The 17,607-nt window shown below is 36.4% G+C and overlaps 2 protein-coding genes across 6 annotated transcripts; one reads left to right on the top strand and one right to left on the bottom strand.

Moving 5' to 3' along the window:
* Positions 1–176: 176 nt before the first annotated feature.
* On the top strand, positions 177–8,176 carry LOC112572636 (protein O-glucosyltransferase 1-like). The gene is made up of 10 exons (XM_025252402.1): positions 177–445; positions 1,261–1,351; positions 1,781–1,924; positions 2,830–2,965; positions 3,177–3,298; positions 4,724–4,883; positions 5,490–5,548; positions 5,851–6,018; positions 7,327–7,383; positions 7,664–8,176. The coding sequence occupies exons 1-10, from the start codon at positions 298–300 to the stop codon at positions 7,803–7,805; spliced, it is 1,227 nt and encodes a 408-aa protein (XP_025108187.1). The 5' UTR covers positions 177–297; the 3' UTR covers positions 7,806–8,176.
* A 2,187-nt stretch (positions 8,177–10,363) lies between these two features.
* LOC112572633 lies at positions 10,364–17,607 on the bottom strand. Of its 5 annotated transcripts, none has more exons than XM_025252399.1 (4): positions 17,482–17,560; positions 15,789–15,926; positions 15,341–15,484; positions 10,364–15,006 (listed from the first exon to the last, which is right to left on the bottom strand). In XM_025252399.1, exons 3-4 carry the CDS (start codon positions 15,373–15,375, stop codon positions 11,397–11,399), a joined length of 3,645 nt encoding a protein of 1,214 aa, XP_025108184.1. In that variant the 5' UTR covers positions 15,376–15,484; positions 15,789–15,926; positions 17,482–17,560; the 3' UTR covers positions 10,364–11,396. The 5 variants fall into 5 exon arrangements, with proteins under 5 accessions (XP_025108184.1, XP_025108182.1, XP_025108183.1 ...); XM_025252397.1 differs by having other exon boundaries at positions 15,333–15,484; XM_025252398.1 differs by lacking the exon at positions 15,789–15,926 and having other exon boundaries at positions 17,482–17,607.

Raw genomic sequence — 17,607 nt, forward strand, 5'->3', positions numbered from 1 at the left:
CTGTTGTATTCAAAGCTTTTAAAGTTCTTTTAATCACTTGCAAACGAAAGAAACGACTGTGTGGCCACCAGATATGTCATCACCTACTCAGAAAACGGCACGCAGCATTGCCCGTGTGATTTGCTATTCTTTGCAGTTCTCAGTCATTCTCCCCTGTAACTATGATGCCCATGAAACCTCGTTTTGAAAAGCCGGAAGTGCCTTACCTTTAAGGTGTATTCCCGCGAACGGCGTCTCCAATGTGGCGCATGGACAGTCATCCCCTCTCCCTCCCAACAGAGACAAGTATCATCTAAGATGACTTGTACTTTAAGTGCTTCCCTTCTTCTTCTCTCACTTTTGACAGGCTTTTTGGCTGAACAGTATTGTTCAGATCGTGACGATGGGACAGACTGTCAAGACTTAGAAACTAGAAACGAGAGGCAAAGCAACATATACACACCAGGTTTGTTTCCATATTAATCGCCGATGTGTGTAATAAATGTAATAAAAATTATTAAACAGTTAACTATATATATTATACTCTGGATTAATAGCGCCACCAGTTAATTTCGATGGCTTTTATCACATTGTAATTGAAAGAGAAATCGATATGAAAATATGAAGATAGTTTGTTAGACCAGGCAGCGAAGTTTGCCTGAAAGCAATTTCCAGTTTTATTACATAACCACAGTCAAAGAAAATTGTTTTTGACAGCAACCAGAATACATGACATTAAGATTTCAGTTTAAGGTATTTTTGTATATTTTTAGTGTTGTTTACTAATAATTTTCCATAGACTTTAGAATAATCTTGATACCGATCGTTTATAAATGAAAAAAAACCAACAAAAAAACCAAACAAACAAACAAACAAACCACAAACTTAATAAAAAGGTGTTCATACAGCTGAAAAGTGAACTGTAGCAATAATCTTACTATATACAACTTGTACATAGTAAGATAACTAAGATTGTGAATGAGGTATGTGTTAGGGTAGGTAAAGGTAAAAAGTCCTATAACCTATTGGCAGTCAGGTGGTTTTCCATGTCAGAGGCATGGTGTGTAGAAGACAGAGTCTCACTCCTTTTACTAAGTAAATGTACCCATTTTTTTCCAAGCAGATTTTTCTTCTCACTAGCTCAGAGCCTGGCATAAAGGTGTCTTTGAAACCAGTGAAACAAATACAAAGCAGCAAAACAGTAAATCAAGCTACTTAAATAAGTTGGCAGTGTTTTTTCATCAAATACAACAAATGATGCTTTGTGTATGTCCCTATCAGAGGCTAAGTGGGGAAGCTACCTTGAAGTCATTGATAAAGCTCTCAAGTCTTACAAGGGATGTGAACAAGAAAACTGTTCTTGCCATTTGAGGTGAGATCTGTTTAAATATATACGTGAGTACTAATTTTTGATTATAGTGTATGCAATGTTTGCATCTTTTCCACCTAACTTAACACTTTGATCAAGTAAGCATTTTGGAGGAAAAAAGGTCTAGCAACTAGCAGATCACTTATTGCACCTAGTTAATTTATTGTATTATTTTGGATAACAGTTAAAATATTTCAGCTCATATGTATGTGTATGCATGCAAAAACGCATGCATAGATGAGAGATAGTGAGGAAACATTACTTTTAGTTTCAAAGATTTCTTGCATTTACTTTAAGAATAGGTGTCAATTAAGTGTTTATCATGCATTGATTAATGATGTTATTGATCTTGAAATGTAATATCTGTATGCATCAAGTTTACATAGAGCTCATATTTGTCACATATCATTTATACAATTTTTTTTATTTTAGTGTTATAGATTCAGATTTGGCAGTGTGGGAGAAAAAAGGCAGCATTCCAGAAGAAGAATTTAAAGCAGTCAAAAAGAGAGGAGTACATTACCAGATAATCAATCACAAATTATATAGAGAAGAAGCCTGCATGTTTCCATTTAGGTATGGCCACACTTGTCAGGGCCATAATGTTAATTTTGTTATGCCTTTAGTTGTTCACTAATGACATTGTATTCATCTATATTTGGTATCAACGTCTGTAGAGAGAGACAGTAGATTTTTGTTTGCATGGATGCACTTGTCATATGAGGGAGGGGAACTTACAAATGCTTGCCCATAAATAAGTTATTAACATTAGCATTTTGTTCTCACATTTGTCAAATGTCATAGGAGGGAGGTGAATAACCTGGAGTTTAGTGCAAAGGCCTTTGAACATGACAAGCATACTAGTTTGATACCAAAGTGATTTAGTGTACTTACCCCATTGGACCCAGCTGTGGAATGGGTAGCTAACTCCTTGAACAGTTGGGGAAGGTAAAGCATTGAGAGAGGGGAGATGCGCACTGCTTTTAGAAAAAAAATGCTAGTCCCAGGATAAATGCAGTCTCAAGCACCTCATTATGCAGTAACTCTGAGGTCAAAAGACTACCGTAACCTTTCACTATGACCTTCATGTATCAGTAAACATCTTTAGCCCAGCATATAATCAGGTGATTACAAAGTATTTATTTAAAGATAACAATAGCTGTAAACTTGCTATAACAGTATCATGAGATTTCTTAGAGCATAAGTTAAAATTTCAGTTAAACCACAAAGCATTGATATAAAGCATTTATGTATCAAATATGCATGTAGGATGCTGTGATATAGCATGCATACTTGCATAAATAAATGTGAAAATGTGGGGAAAAAATGTATCCTGAAATAAGCTTAAAATAATGATCAGATTCTGCTTAAGCAGAGACATAATAATGAAGGGAAAAAAACTACTGAAAATTTTTTAGTCTTGTTGCAAGTTTATTAATTAGGTTATTCATTACAGTGCAATATACATTTTTGTGTGCTAGGTGCAGTGGAGTGGAGCACTTCATCCTTGAAATTATTGATAGGTTGCCAGATTTGGAACTTCTCATCAATGTTCATGACTATCCACAGTCTAGTAGATATGGTGCACCTATCCCAGTTTTTTCTTTCAGCAAAATTGTAAGTAACAAGTATACAAGTGAAAATAGAAAATAAATTAATTCTTGTATTTTTTTATTTTTTTTACCTCATCAAACATAATTATATTGTCCTGTCTGAAGTTGTACTGTTGAAATATTTTGAGCAAGTTACTTTGATAATTGAATAAAATGTTGATTAACCCTGCTGTTGACATGTCCTTTCATGGTCGGGTATTATGATCATTATCTAGGCCAGTGAGCACTGGGACATAATGTACCCAGCATGGACCTTTTGGGAAGGTGGTCCAGCTGTGTGGCCAATATATCCTACAGGATTAGGTCGCTGGGATCAACAAAGAGAAATACTCCCAAGGTATGTTTGTTTGTGGGTGTAGTTTGAATTGTTTGTTCATTTATGCAAAGATCACACTTGTTCTGTATTATTGGATTGTAAAGACAATCTGATGCCTGCGCTCTTCTTATGGCATCTTCAGGACCTTTTGACTTATAGTAGAGACTGCAACACATGCAGCAATAAAATAAGGCTGACTATGCATAAAAAAAATATGTTTAAAATATACTTAGGCTCAAAGTTTGAGCATAAATATATGCTATCATTGCTGTTATTTCCGAAAATTTGCTAATTTGGACTTATATAATATAGGACATTACTTCTTTTTTATAATCAAACATGTTTTGCTATGCATTTGCTAGCTCTATTTTTTGTTCTTAAGAGTTGGAATGATCAGTATGATTTCTTAATAGTGATAGCCATTAACAATATTAAAATGCGTGGTACTTTGTGTATGTTGCCATGATATAGCCTTAGTTGCTGGCATGGCGTAAAACACAAGCAACCATCCATGACACTTTATGTTTGTTGGTATGTCATATTTTATCTAACAGTACTAAAAAATGTCTGAAAGATTATCTTTGAAAGTTGATAAAAAGACTTTCAGTCAATATCATGATGGGAAAGAGAGCAGCAGATCTGCTATTGCCCACTGTAAACAAACCATAACCTACATGGTCATTTTTGTCTTAGCAGTAGATTATACTAAACTGTACTTTAGTACTGTAGCTGGAGAACTGGGTACTTGTATTAAAAATACAAATCCTAGGAATTATTATACTATATATATGGATATGGAGAAGGCTTTTATAAAAACAATTGTTTGTGCTGTTCATCTAAAATAATATCAAATATATTATTAGATACATATACATTGTTTATGCTAGAAGTTTAGGAGCAAGTGTTTGGTCTGAAGCATATGTCCTGTAACCACTTTCATTTCATTCAATATTTTGTATTTTTAATTACTTTTAGAATAAGAGATACAAATAATTCATTTTGAAATTTTTTTTCTACACAGTTAATAAATGAATAGACAGCCAGGGCTTCTGCTTACGCAAAAAATTGCATACAGTACGCATTAAAAGTTCGGAGGACCCCTTCAATTTTCGTCAATGGGGTCCCCTTCAAATTTGGGCGAAGAACAGGGACCCCTTAAAAATCTGAAGAAGGGGTCCCTGGGACCCCAAAGAATTTAGCCTTAGCAGAAGCCCCTGCAGACCATGTCCTTAGGGACACTCATTTGGCAATTGAGAAGAAATATAATAAACTATATCCTTGGTGAGCAGTTTCACTAGTACAAAGCACATAAAGGAGTCTTGTAGCTCATATTTTGAATGGAACTTCTGATTATTTCAGAAGTTACACTGTTTAGTTAATGTATCTCAGAAACACATCAGATTATGGAATATGCTTTGAATATTGATCTCTATTTTGTTCTGACAGAGAGGCAGAGAAGTGGCCATGGGAAGAAAAATTAAAAAAGGTTTTTTTCCGTGGATCAAGAACTAGCTCTGAGAGAGATCCTCTGATTCTTCTTTCCCGAAAAGAGCCAGATCTGGTTGATGCCCAGTACACCAAAAACCAAGCGTGGAAGTCTGAGGCAGTGAGTAGTCAAGTCATAAATTACTATGTGGAGTTGATGTTTTTGGGGAATTGATGCTATGACCAGTGACCTAATATTTCTTGCTCACAGTTCTATCAAATGGCAGTTTGTAAGTCATTGCCAACATAATGAGTTTATTTTTAGACAGGATTTTTTTTCTATTATTTATTTGGCTTAATCTGATTATTTTTCATGAGGATGATGGCTTAAAAAAAAAGAGAACTCATAAAATGTTTAGATGGAAGATCCATGTGGCCAAGATCAAGCACAAGGAAGAGGTAGAGTGTAGATTTTAGACAGAAAACAATAGGGATGCATGAAGCAAACAGGTTATGATGGTAATTTTGTATGTCACTGATGCCAGTCTCATTTAGTTTATGCCCTGGAGTCAAATCTTTCTTTGGATTCCTGTGTTATATTAACTCAACCAGTGGTAACGTCTTCTGGTGTCAATGGTCAAGTCAAGGGTTGTCAAGTTGACTAGTGACTTTCAAAATAACAGTCTTTTAACAATAATATAATGCCAACAGATAGTAACTGAAATTTAGGAAGATTTCTCGCATTTGAGCTGAACATTCCCATTTAATACAGAGGTAATATTTGCAGGATACACTTAACAGACCACCGGCAGAAGAGGTGCGGTTAGAAGATCATTGCAAATACAAGTGAGAGGCAGGATTTTTTCTTTTTGAAATCTTTTCATTTTAAGACTTTTTGATGTAATGTATTTAGGCTGATATAAAAAAAACTTGTTTGCATTCATGTTGCTGTTTTCAGGACATTTTTATGTTGATTGTGAGAGCATTACGCATTATGCTTGTTACAAGTCATTCCCATTCCCTATCCATTGGCTTATCAGACCTTTGAACTTGCACGAAATGAAAGTAGTTCAGAAGGTAAATAACAAATAGCATGACTAATAATAATAAAGTTCATGCATTTCAGCATTTTATGTGCTTTTTTGCAGATATCTTTTCAATTTTCGGGGTGTCGCTGCCAGTTTTCGCCTAAAACACCTCTTTCTGTGTTCATCACTGGTCTTTCATGTGGGAAGTGAGTGGCTTGAGTTCTTCTATCCTGCTATGAAACCTTGGGTGCATTATATACCCATAAAGCAGGACTTGTCTGATGTGAGGTGAGTACTATGAAGTCCTTTTATACTGTGGGATCTTTACAGCTTGTGCAAGGTCAAATGTAGGGGATTGACTCTTGCGGGGTTCAGATATGTTACGTCACTTTCGCATTTGCTGCAAGACTTCTCATGAGCCCAGAGAAGTGTGCAGGCTTTTGTGCCTGAAAATCTGCACAGCATCAGAAAATATCCCTTTTGATTTTATTTATCTGACAACTTAAGCACATGAAAAATCAATCCAAGATGGACACAGGGTCCATATAGGCCAGGAAAAACTTGAAATGTCAGTATATTATTAAAAATGATTTCCAGTACTTGGAAAAGTCAATATTTGAAAAATGTCAGGGAAAAGTAAAGAATATTTGCTGAAAATTAAACTAAATTTTTATTTTTGGATTGAATGTGCTTGTTTGTTTTTCTTTATGAGCTGAAAATTGACTCGTGGCTGCACATTAACTTTCCCTGAATTGTAGCCATTTGCACTGGCATCGTCAACCTCTTACACTGTCCACAAAGCAGACATGTTGAGCTGGTGGATTACGAATAAAAAATATATAAACTTTTTGGCTGTGGCTTCAAAGGGTGAAGAACGATAAAACCAAATATAAATATGATCTTTGCGTGAGGGAAGGGAAACTTTTAAACATGGGTAAAGATGTCATGTGTAGTCACTTCTATTGCTTATAGACAACTGTACTAAAGTATTGAAGAAAAGAATTCAATAGAAGGTGCAGATTTTAAGTCAGCTGTTAGAAATACTTTTATTTATATTTGCCCTGTAGTACTGTAGCCATACAGTCTATACAGTGTTGTTCAAACACTCGTGGAAAGTTGTACTTTTGAGGAAAAGGAATTCACAAACCATTTCAAACAACTTTAATTTGTCTGGGGTTGGTCTGCTGTCTTGTGGTTTTTATATTTGAAATTAATTAAAAAAATTCAGAGACTTTTTGTTAATGAATCAACGTTAGGATGTGTCTGTGTGATGCTTGATGCAGTATTTCATCAGTTTTTTTGTGGGTTTTTTTTTTTTCAAATTTCACCCTACCAGTCCTTGAATTGCTTATACTTCATCCATCTATGATGTGTGGACTAATTCCTACTTTTTTTGGATTTTGTCTGTAAAAAAATAATTAGTTATTTTTTTAGAATTTTGTGGGCATGAAGGATTGATGTATGCAAACTGTGAACTTTGCCAACGTACTGGCTTATGCCAAAAAAAAAAAAAAATTTGTGGTAATTTTGCTTTTGGAAACCAGGAAGTCTCCAGTTCACAAGAACAATGATAAAACTAGTTTCTCTTCCAAACAGGGATCTAATTCAGTTTGCAGTGGATAATGATGCAGTTGCCAGGGAGATTGCTGAAAGGTATTGTTTACATTTATGTTTGTGCATATGGGTGATTGGAGAAATTCCTGCACTTTCATGTTCTCTCTTGCAAAAACATTGATTTCCTTCAGTTTTGCTTTAACAAGGAGTGTGAGAGGATGTGTACAAGAAGGAAATTGGACAAACAGAAGCAAAAACAGTCATTACAAAATCTGTGATTTGTGAAACTGTTTTTTCAAAAAGTTTATTTCTATAATGTCTTTTGTCTTACTTTTGAAAATGTGTGAAGTTGTTCTTGAAAATAACTGGTGTGTTTCAGAGGCAGAAACTTTATTTGGCATCACCTTCGCATGGAAGATGTATCTTGCTACTGGGAGCATCTTTTGAAACGCTATGCAAAGCTGATTAAACATAAAGTGAAAAAAAACAAACAGTTCAAGCATATTGCTCCAAAGCCCTAGTGAACACATTAAAAACTTCTGAGACTATTCACCAACTTGTGTTGTATCCATTAAATCATTTGGTCACTTTTGTAAAAAAAAAAAAAAAAAAAAAAAAACAAACAAAAGGAAAACCCAACTTGTTCAACAGACATGCAGGAGTTGGGTAGATAAGGAGTTTCCAAGAGGTAGTCACTGTACATGGTGATAAGAAAACCCACTTTAGAGACTGAACTGATGATAAATTAGGCTGTGACTAAAAAGTGAGTGCTAGAATATGAATTGGAATATATGCCTAGTGGACTAAGGATTTGCTGATTTTGCTTAAGCATTGAATTAGTGAGATCTGTTGGGCTTTTTTTAAATAAACTTGAAAATATTTATAAAATGTTTTTTATGGACACTTATTTGTTATAATTTAGCTCATTGAGACCATTTAAAAATTTTGAAAGGTTATTTTCTCCAAGCTTTTTAAGCATTAGTACCTTTAAAGTACAGAAGATAATGGGACATGTTTGGCATAATTATTTGAGATTTCTCCTTTTCTAGCAACATGACCTCCATTCCTGGAAATAACGACATCAGATTTCTTTATGCTTACGATGGGGGTCTAAGTTCTAGCTATAGACCAGGCAGGAGCACAGTTGAGCAGATCTTCAATTGCTGCATCCTGAAAGAGAAACTTCGAAGGTCAGTAGGACTTCTATAACAACTTCATTGACCTTAAAAAAAGGCTTTACAGTCTGCCACCAGGGGTTATGGCCTTCGCTGCTGGCTAAAAGCACCAATCCCCTCCTTCCCCATGGGGCTATGGCATGTGATGCAAAAATCAAAGAGGGTCTTCACAAAATCAAAAAGTGTTGTGTAAGAGCTTGAGAGCAGCAGTGCTAGATAACCAAATGGGAGCTTTCTTTCATATGACAGTAGGCGTCTGTCAAGGATGTCCCTTATTACTGACACTGTTTGATGTCCTTTTCAAGAACATCATGTATGAAACCCTTCATGACCATTGTGCTTCCATTCAACAGGTGGAAGGCCAATAAGCAAACTACTCTTTGCAAATGACATAATCTAATAGCAGACACTAACAAAGACCTGTAAGATCTTACAAACAGACTGACAGTTTGAATAAATAAGGAATGGCCACTGACAAGAGCAAAGTCGTGATGGTCATTAGCAGAGGCAAAGCAGATATTTACATGGAAGAAAAAGGACTTGAAGAGAAACAGTTTAAATACTTAAGAGCCACCTTTTCCTAAGATGGCAGCTCTGACAGATATCTGTATGAAGATTCCAACAACAACAGGATAAGATCTGACAGCCATAACATCAAGTTTAATACTTAGTATAATTAATCTGTACATGTATCAATTATGCTTATGGGTGTGAAATGTGGACAGTGATTTGCTGATACAGAGGAAAATCCAGGCATTTGAATAAATACCCAAGGAAGGTGTTCCAGATCTTGCTCGGGGAACATAAAAATCAAAGATTGAACAAAACATGGTCACCACACCTGTACAACACCAGGAACCCTTATGGGTCAAGCAGGACAAAGTCAAAGATTAAGTTACCTTGGAAGGAGGTTGATGCCATGGTGGCAAGAGGAAGAACTGGCTTATAAATGTGAAGGAGCAGAACCTGCTCACCATTGCCCAAGACAGGTGTAATTGGCCTTGTCAGCTTCTGCAAGACGGTCCAGTGGAACAACAGCGCCTGTCACCAATACAGTGAGGATTGGCTGCCCTGGGTTCAGATCTCGTCTTGGGAACTGTTCTTTTTTTGCATGTGATGTTGGTTTATAGGCCTGGCTACTTTGCTGTGATATAAGCCTTAGTTGCTGGCTTGGTATAAAAGCACCAGTTTCCTTCCAACCATTTGGTAGCTGCTGTGTCTATTCATGTGCTCCCCACCATTCTAAAGACTGAGGTCAAGGGACAAATGACTTAATGCAAAACCACCCTTGTGGGAGACCAGAAACCCCTACTTACAACTGAGAAGCAGCACAAGCTAGTCTGTTTTGGTTATGTGATCTGACACAATTCAAGATTATCCTTCAGTGTACATAGGAAGGGGCTCACCACCACTCAAGGCAGGTCTGTCAGCTACTGCATCTAGTCAGTTGCTCGCCAGTAGTCGCAGAGGATAATAGCTGTCAACTGGTACCTTTCAAGGAATCAATCAGTTGAAGGCTAGCTCGTTGTGGGAGGACACCAGCCTGGTCTTTCAGGATGTGATGCATGATCTGTTCTGTATCTCCATAATGGGGATGGTACAAGGTGCAGGTATAGATGGTGAATTCACCTGTTACCTTTTATGAAGTGGGAAAATGATACCCTGATCTAATTTTATCTAGTTATTACCGACCCTCAATGCATTACATTTGCATATATTTAATAAAATGCTGCATGTCAAAAATAGAATTTATCCAATATTTAATTTGATGGGAGTAGAGAAGTGCACATGCCTAGATGTATTAAGTAAAAACTAAATATTAAACATAAATGCATACTTCAACAATCCAGCAAAACGCTCATCACAAGATAAATCTGAAAAAAAAATTACACAAAAGAATTGCATTTTGATATTAGATCATTTTATTACTTTATTTGCTCTTTTATAAATGTATTGCTAAAAGATTTAAGATGCTTAAAAATGGGAATCTGGTGGTCTGATAATTTGCCATGGTAAATATTTAAAAATTCTACAATTTTAAGAAACCGATGGAAAGCTATTGCAGAGAAATTAAGCTTATCACAGAGAAAATGGAAAGTCGGGTAAAACTGTTAAAATGCTTATTATGGGTGAGTATGAAGACAAGCAGATATTGCTATTTGTGATAATGAAATTTTCAAGATTTTGTTAAATTTATCGCTCACTGGTTTTATATGCTCAGTATTCAAAGTTTATTTGTGTAAATAGTAAATAGGGAAGACTTATCTGGTCTTTGATAGTGAAACAAAAATAAGACAGTTAAAATGAGGTGTTAATAAAAGGTATCACCACTATTTCATATGTGCTGGAGTCTTTTTAATAGATGTAGAATTATCTGAACAGTAGCAGAATTTTTTCTTCAGCATCATTTCATCTAATATTGTCCTTGTACCCCTTTTAAATTGTATTTGTTGGACAGACTATAACTTTGCAATGTTGCATCAGTCAGAAGAGCAAAGAAAGCCATCAAAAAAGGAAGACTTAGTTAATTCCTTGTTCCAGACTGATACATGTTGTGAATTCTCAATCAAGGTTATGTGCATTCTTTACCTCACAATTTAAAACTTAAAGGTAATAGAAAACAATTCAGCATAATTAGATAAATGCAACTATAGGGAAACACTTGTTTTTAATCTGGAAGTGATCACAGTATGTTGGTCTGTCTGTATTTTTATGGAAAGCTACTTGGGGTTTTTTTTTTAATTTCCATAAACTACCTAAGTTTTTTTGTGAAATGTTTAAAAAGTATGCTTAAACACATGCATCGCAAGTGTCTGAGGAAATGCAACTATTTTGCAAGGGAGGAAATATGTGCAAACCCTTTTTAACATCATGCTCAGCAGTTTCAAGTTCCACTTTGATGTCTCTAACCGATCTCTTTTGTCCAGGTGTTTTTCTCTACAATGATCTTTGGCTGCCATATGAGTAATCACGAGATAATCTGTGGTGCTGAGGATATGACATTGTCCTTTCCAATTCTATGTTCTCATTTGAAAAGCTCTCATCTGATATGGTGTAACTTCCACGTTGCTGATAACGACGCACACCATATACGGCCAGGATAGCAGTACTAAAAACCAGAATTGCTGTAACAGCCCCAATTGTGAAGTTAAAAGCCATTGATTCAGACCTTTTGCTCTCATTTTCATCTAGTCCATTTGCAGTGACTATCTCTCTTCCTAATGGCTGCCCCACCTCACCAATGGAATCAACTGATGCACGGGGCTCCTTATCAGCTGCACCATCTTCAACTGTTGATCTTGGATCAGACTTGTTCTGTTTGTTAGGAATAAGTTCCTTGTTCCGGTCTCTAATATTCTTGGGTTGATCTACCAAGGTCGAGGCATTTGAATGGGATATAGAAGAGTTGGTCAAAGGTTTAACCGGCAAAACCTTTTCCGGAAGACCTTTAGGATAGCTTGGTACAATGGGACCACTTTCCAAACCAGTTGCATTATTTTGCACTGGCCAAGTTGTTTGCATACTGTCACCTTTTCCCTTCTGAACTGTGTCAGCTGAGGCTACTTCATTTGAGGAAGAATTCTTTATGGCCACGTCTTCTTGCTGAAACTGTAACTTATTAGTCATCTGGTTGACACCACTGTGCTGCAACTGACCTTGCATATTGACAGTGCCTAATCCAGGATCTTCAGATTGCTTGGTCTGATTAGTGATGGGGTTTAGATGTGCTTTTGATGTGCTTTGGAAAGATTCCTGTAGTTCTGCTTTGCTGGATATGTCTGTGCTATCAAATGTTTGATTTGGATTTTTGTTAAATAGTGGCTTTCTATCGTTTTTTACATTTTGACCACTTTCAAAAGCAGATATGTCTAACTGACCTGGTTGTGTATCATTTTTTCCTTTAGCTCTTTCTTCCATTTCTAATGTAGAATTGCTGCTTAAGAGGGCAGGGTCTATCAGACTAGGATCATCTGTTTTAATAGTAGAAGGAATATTCATTGCCTCTGAAAGTTGTGGAGTGTTTGCATTGTAAATTTCTGGATTTATAGAAGCCAGATGCTCAGAAGTTTCATTTTTCTTGAACTTGACAGAATCAGTAGGTTTTATCACTTCATTTGTAACAGGCTTCTTACTGCCAACATTTTCTACAGTTACTCCTTGCTTTGCCTTGCTGTTGTTCTCATGTGCTGAAACAAATGTTCCATCCCTGTGGACTTGTTCAGAATTTTCTGTTGTAGCATTTCTCATTTTTTGTTTGGCTTCATTTTCAGTTTTTGTTAAATGTTTGTCAGAAGCCATTGCTGCTCCAGTTGTTTTTTCCACAGTGGATGCAGTAACATTCAGCTTATTGTTCAAGATGTGGCCTGAAACATTTATTTCAGAATTGTCTTCTGAAGACAAGATTCTGTTGGATTCTGTCTCAGTGTTTGCATTCAGTGTTTGATTTGTTCGATCTTTTTCCAAGGATTTGTCATTGGATTTTGTTAATAACATTGCCTCAGAACCAAGATTGTTGCCCTGGCTGTCACTGGGATTTGGTTCCAGAACATCTGGAATCTTCATTTCTATTCCTGATTCAGTTTGCAAATTAGACTGGGCTACAGGATTCCTAGGAGCTTGATTACTTAGATCTATGCTTTCCACTCCATTTATGAAGTCTTCTTGTGCTGCATTGGAACTCTTACCCAACGAAACTGCTTGATTTTCTTTTTTAACCTCATTGCTTTGTGCCGATTCATGGATTGATGGTAAAGTTTGTTGTGAAAACTCTCCAGAAATATTTCTGACAAAGTGTGGATTTTGTGGATTGTTGAAAATATGTTCATTAGTTTTTTCAACATCTGCTGAAAATTCCTGAATATTTTCTTTCTGCTTTGAAAATAATATATCATTTACCACAAACCTGGTATTTGTTTGTGGTTGATAACTGCTGATGGGTGTGGAAAAATTTTGGTCTTTAGAAATGAGATCTTTCACTGATGCTTCAGACTCTACCAAAGTAAAACTGCAAGTTTTAGATACCTCAATATTCTTGATATCTTGACCAGCAAATTCTTTTGGGGTCTGACAAATGCCTTCTGGCAAGATTGTTGGACATTTCTGGAAACCCATGATGTCACAATCACAATGTAGAGGATTTTCGATTACATTAATTTTTTCAAGGTTTACAAACTGACAAAGCTGAGCTGCAGGAATCTGCCTAATTTGATTGAAAGAAAGGTCTAAATTGATAAGGGAGTTCTTCAATGTAAGCAAAGCTACAGGAAATTCTGATAAATAGTTATTAGTCAGGGAGAGAGATTCAAGCTGAAACTGGTCAGTAAAAAGGTTTATTGGTAGAGATGAGATCTGGTTGTAAGACAAGTACAACACAGACAGCTGTCTCATTCCTTGAAAAGCATCAGGATATATAGTTGTTAAGCGATTTTCACTGAGATCTAAATACCTTAGTAATGTGATGCTTTCTGTATTTTTCTTGCTAAACTCAGATAACCTGTTTCCTGCCAGCACCAGTGTTTCTAAAGTCCGATTTAAAGGTTTCAGATTTTTATGCGATACATGTTTTAGAATGTTAAAAGAGAGATCCAAGTAGTTTAGATTGAGGAGACCTTGAAAAGCATCATCTTCCAGTTTTTCCAACTGGGCATTTGCGATTTTTAAGGTTTTCAAACTGTTGAGATTCTTAAACCAGCTTGATGGAATCATAGTAATATTACCTCCAGAGATTATCAGTGTTTTTAAGTTCACCAAATTTGACAAGAATGTCTCTTTTGGAAATGTTTCAATGTCTTTGAACTGCAAAGACTCTAAATTATCCAGTTGTCTAAAGAGATTTGCTGGAAAGGACTTGATGCCAGTGATCTCAACTTCCTGCAGATTAGCAACCCTTCTTACAGACAAATTGGCCAGCTGGATGAGAAAAAGATTTTCAGGCAATGTTTGCAGCTGAGGCATGACAAGAAACAATTTTTTAAGGACGCTGAGGCCATCAAACAGATCATGGTTGATCACCTTCACTTTTTCTCCAACCAGCTGTAGTGTGTTGAGTGACTTTTTACCAAATTCAAATAGACCTTCTGGGAGAACCTCAGCCTTGGTTAGCACAAGATTTATGCTTTTAATCATCAGATTATTAAAAAGTCCTTCAGGAAGACTTTCTCCATGGTAGATCAGGTCAAGATCTTTTAGGTTTGTGAGACCTTGAAACACATCTTTATCAAGAACAGATCTAGTTTCTAAGCCCAGCAATCTGCGCAAGTTTTCCAAGCCTTGAAAAGTACTGATGTCTAGCTGAGTAAAACGGTTACCAGTTAGATTGACTTCCAGCAGTGATGTGCATCCTTGGAAGATATTTGACAGCGCTGTTAGTTCACTAAAAGAAAGTGAGAGTGAGCTCAAAGATCGGAAATTACAAAGGTTCTTCCGAAGTTTATCCAGGTCGAGGGGATTCCAGGAAAGGTCAAGGGTCATAAGATCATCAGGCAGACCTGCTGGTATACTCTGTAGTCCTCGCTGTGAGCAGTTAACATGCCGCACTCTGCCAAAACTGCATAGACAACATGAATATAAACATGACCAAGCAATACATACACTAGACATTTCATTCCTTCTACTAAAACCTAAAACACAAAAACATACTATACTTACATAAAATGTCTATTACAGCATAAAACGTATGATGTCAAAAAAGAGTTTATCATTTCATTTTCACTTGATTACTTCTTAGTTATCTTTAAATGTTTGATGATCTTCCACAAATAGGGCCACGAATTATAGGTTATTATTGGGGCTGATTTTGAAAGTTTACTTCTTAGGCCTGCTTTCTTCCCTCTCTTGTTTACAGATATTAGTTTAATATCAGTTACCAGCTACCTGGTCACCTTGTAATAGCATCGACAAGGTTGGCAGTCACCATTCACAGGCCAGCGCTGGGTGTTGACTGTAATTATGAGACTGAACAGCAGCAAGACTTTCAGTCTCGCCATCACAGCACCCACACTTTCTACGTGAATGGCTTTTGCGTCCTGCAACATCATGGCCATTCTGAGCATTCAACTAGACAAAAAATAATTAACTGTTGTTTGACATGTACAGTAAAATCTATATTGTTCATTGTGATTTTCATTTTCATAAATTCTCTCCAGGCTATTCCCAAATTGCATAATTTGAATGTGTAAATTGCCTGGTGGCTGTTAATATATTGCCTGAATAAATACATCCAATACTAGGATCTGCTAACAGCTCTGACGTAGGCCACACTCGAATTGACAAACAAATGAACCTCAACGTATGAATAAGAAAACGCTAGTCTAAAACATTCTATCGTACCTGCAAATCTGTAGGATTAGCCCTTTATCAGTAGCTTTTTTTTCAGCTTCTACAGTCACGGTCAGCAGCAATGCACGTTTTTGGTCTATTCCCACCAAACTGCCCTTCAGCGCTTGCATTTCCGTTAATACTACACCTCTGAAAATACACCTACTTGGAGTTGAACTTCGAAGTATATTGGATCCAGTCACCCTCCCCCTTCCGCTATTTTTAAGGATGGTAACATGACTTGGTCATTTTGCCCCAAGACCATATCACCCCACCGCCTGAGACAAATCATCCCAGCCGTGACCATATATATATATTGTCCAAAATAAGCCCACAATGTCCCAACATTGATAGCCGAGTCTTCCCAGGCCCAAAAGTTGAATCAACGACAACCCCGACATTGAGCACAATATAGACGTACGTTCAGCCGCCTTTTTTCAAACTGCCATTCGAACAAGTTCAGCCACCATATTTTATTAAACGAAAATAGCCACTTGGCAATACACATCTAGAGAAGATATATCATTATGATGCTTAAAGGCGATTTTCTCTTTAAACATTTTTTTTTAAATTAAAGTTTTTGTCATCATTTATTCTTTAGTTTGTAGATTCGTATTAAATGCAATGATTTTTTTTCCCCATATATTTCTGTGTATATGACTGTTATGATATATACAGTGTTGAACATTTTGCTCCAGTAGTGTACCAGCAACAGTCGTCGGGTGTGAACTTCACTTTAAAAGAATCTTGATGTGTTGTACACGTATTCAGAACGTATATAGTGATTTGACCTGCGAGCATCTGTGTATGCTTCTGTGTAAGTGCGCATATAGACGATATCAAGAATACCCGAGCAGCGACACGAAGATTGTCATTTTAAGTGTAAATTGATAGCTTTAAGTGGATAGAAGATATTTGTCACCTCGCCTAGACCAATCTTTTGGGCCTATGGGACGATTTGGCCTTCGGTGTTGGGAGAATGCAGTCTTAGAACGATATGGTCATGGCTGGGACTATCTGACAGGGACTAGGGCGAAAGTTCACTCAGAAAAGTGCTGTGATGCCTCATTCAAATCATTATTATTATTCAAAAGTGTCACTGCTGCACAATAGTTGAAAGTGTCTTCTAGCGTCGCTCTCACCACTGTAGCTTTTAATCCTCGTAGCTCCACTGTTTAAATGCTTATTTATTTCTTGCAGTCTCATTTGTTTTACGGTTTCCTCATAAAGGTACAACCATTGAAGTTTTGGTTACAGAAAATCGATCCTAAAATTATTACAAACTGTTACAAAAAAAAAAATAAATTTAAAAAAATCAAAAATTTAAAAAATCGGGGCAGTCGGCAGGTCTGGAGAATCGTTCACCACTGTTGATTATATTATATTGCAAGTATGTGGGGATTTAAAATTGAACTGAATAAATTTTGAGATCAACCAATTCCAAATTAGTTTAATGATAAAAAAAAAATCGGACTCACAACAATGTTTTAGCTCAAATTCCTTCATCACAAAGTTATTTTAATCTCTGTGTCTAGCAAAGCAATGAGAGTTTATTAGCATCTCTCATTAGCCTGCCAACAAAAAAACCTCTAGACAGATCTGGAGCAAAATTATTGCAACTGTTGTTAACTGTGCTTTTCTGTACTGCACGGCTGTAGGGCTCTGCAAGATTTACCTACTTATTATAACAAAACAATCTTCTCACCTTACATGAGGCTTGTTAATGTTGATACCGTGTAATACAATACGTTTAAGATGGCCGAGATGTTTGAATTTGTGCGGGCCATGCACTTCGTGCGCAAAATTTAGTTGCGCATATATCGGAAAAGTA

Source organism: Pomacea canaliculata, linkage group LG9 (genome assembly GCF_003073045.1).
Source record: "Pomacea canaliculata isolate SZHN2017 linkage group LG9, ASM307304v1, whole genome shotgun sequence".
Lineage (NCBI taxonomy): Eukaryota > Metazoa > Mollusca > Gastropoda > Architaenioglossa > Ampullariidae > Pomacea > Pomacea canaliculata.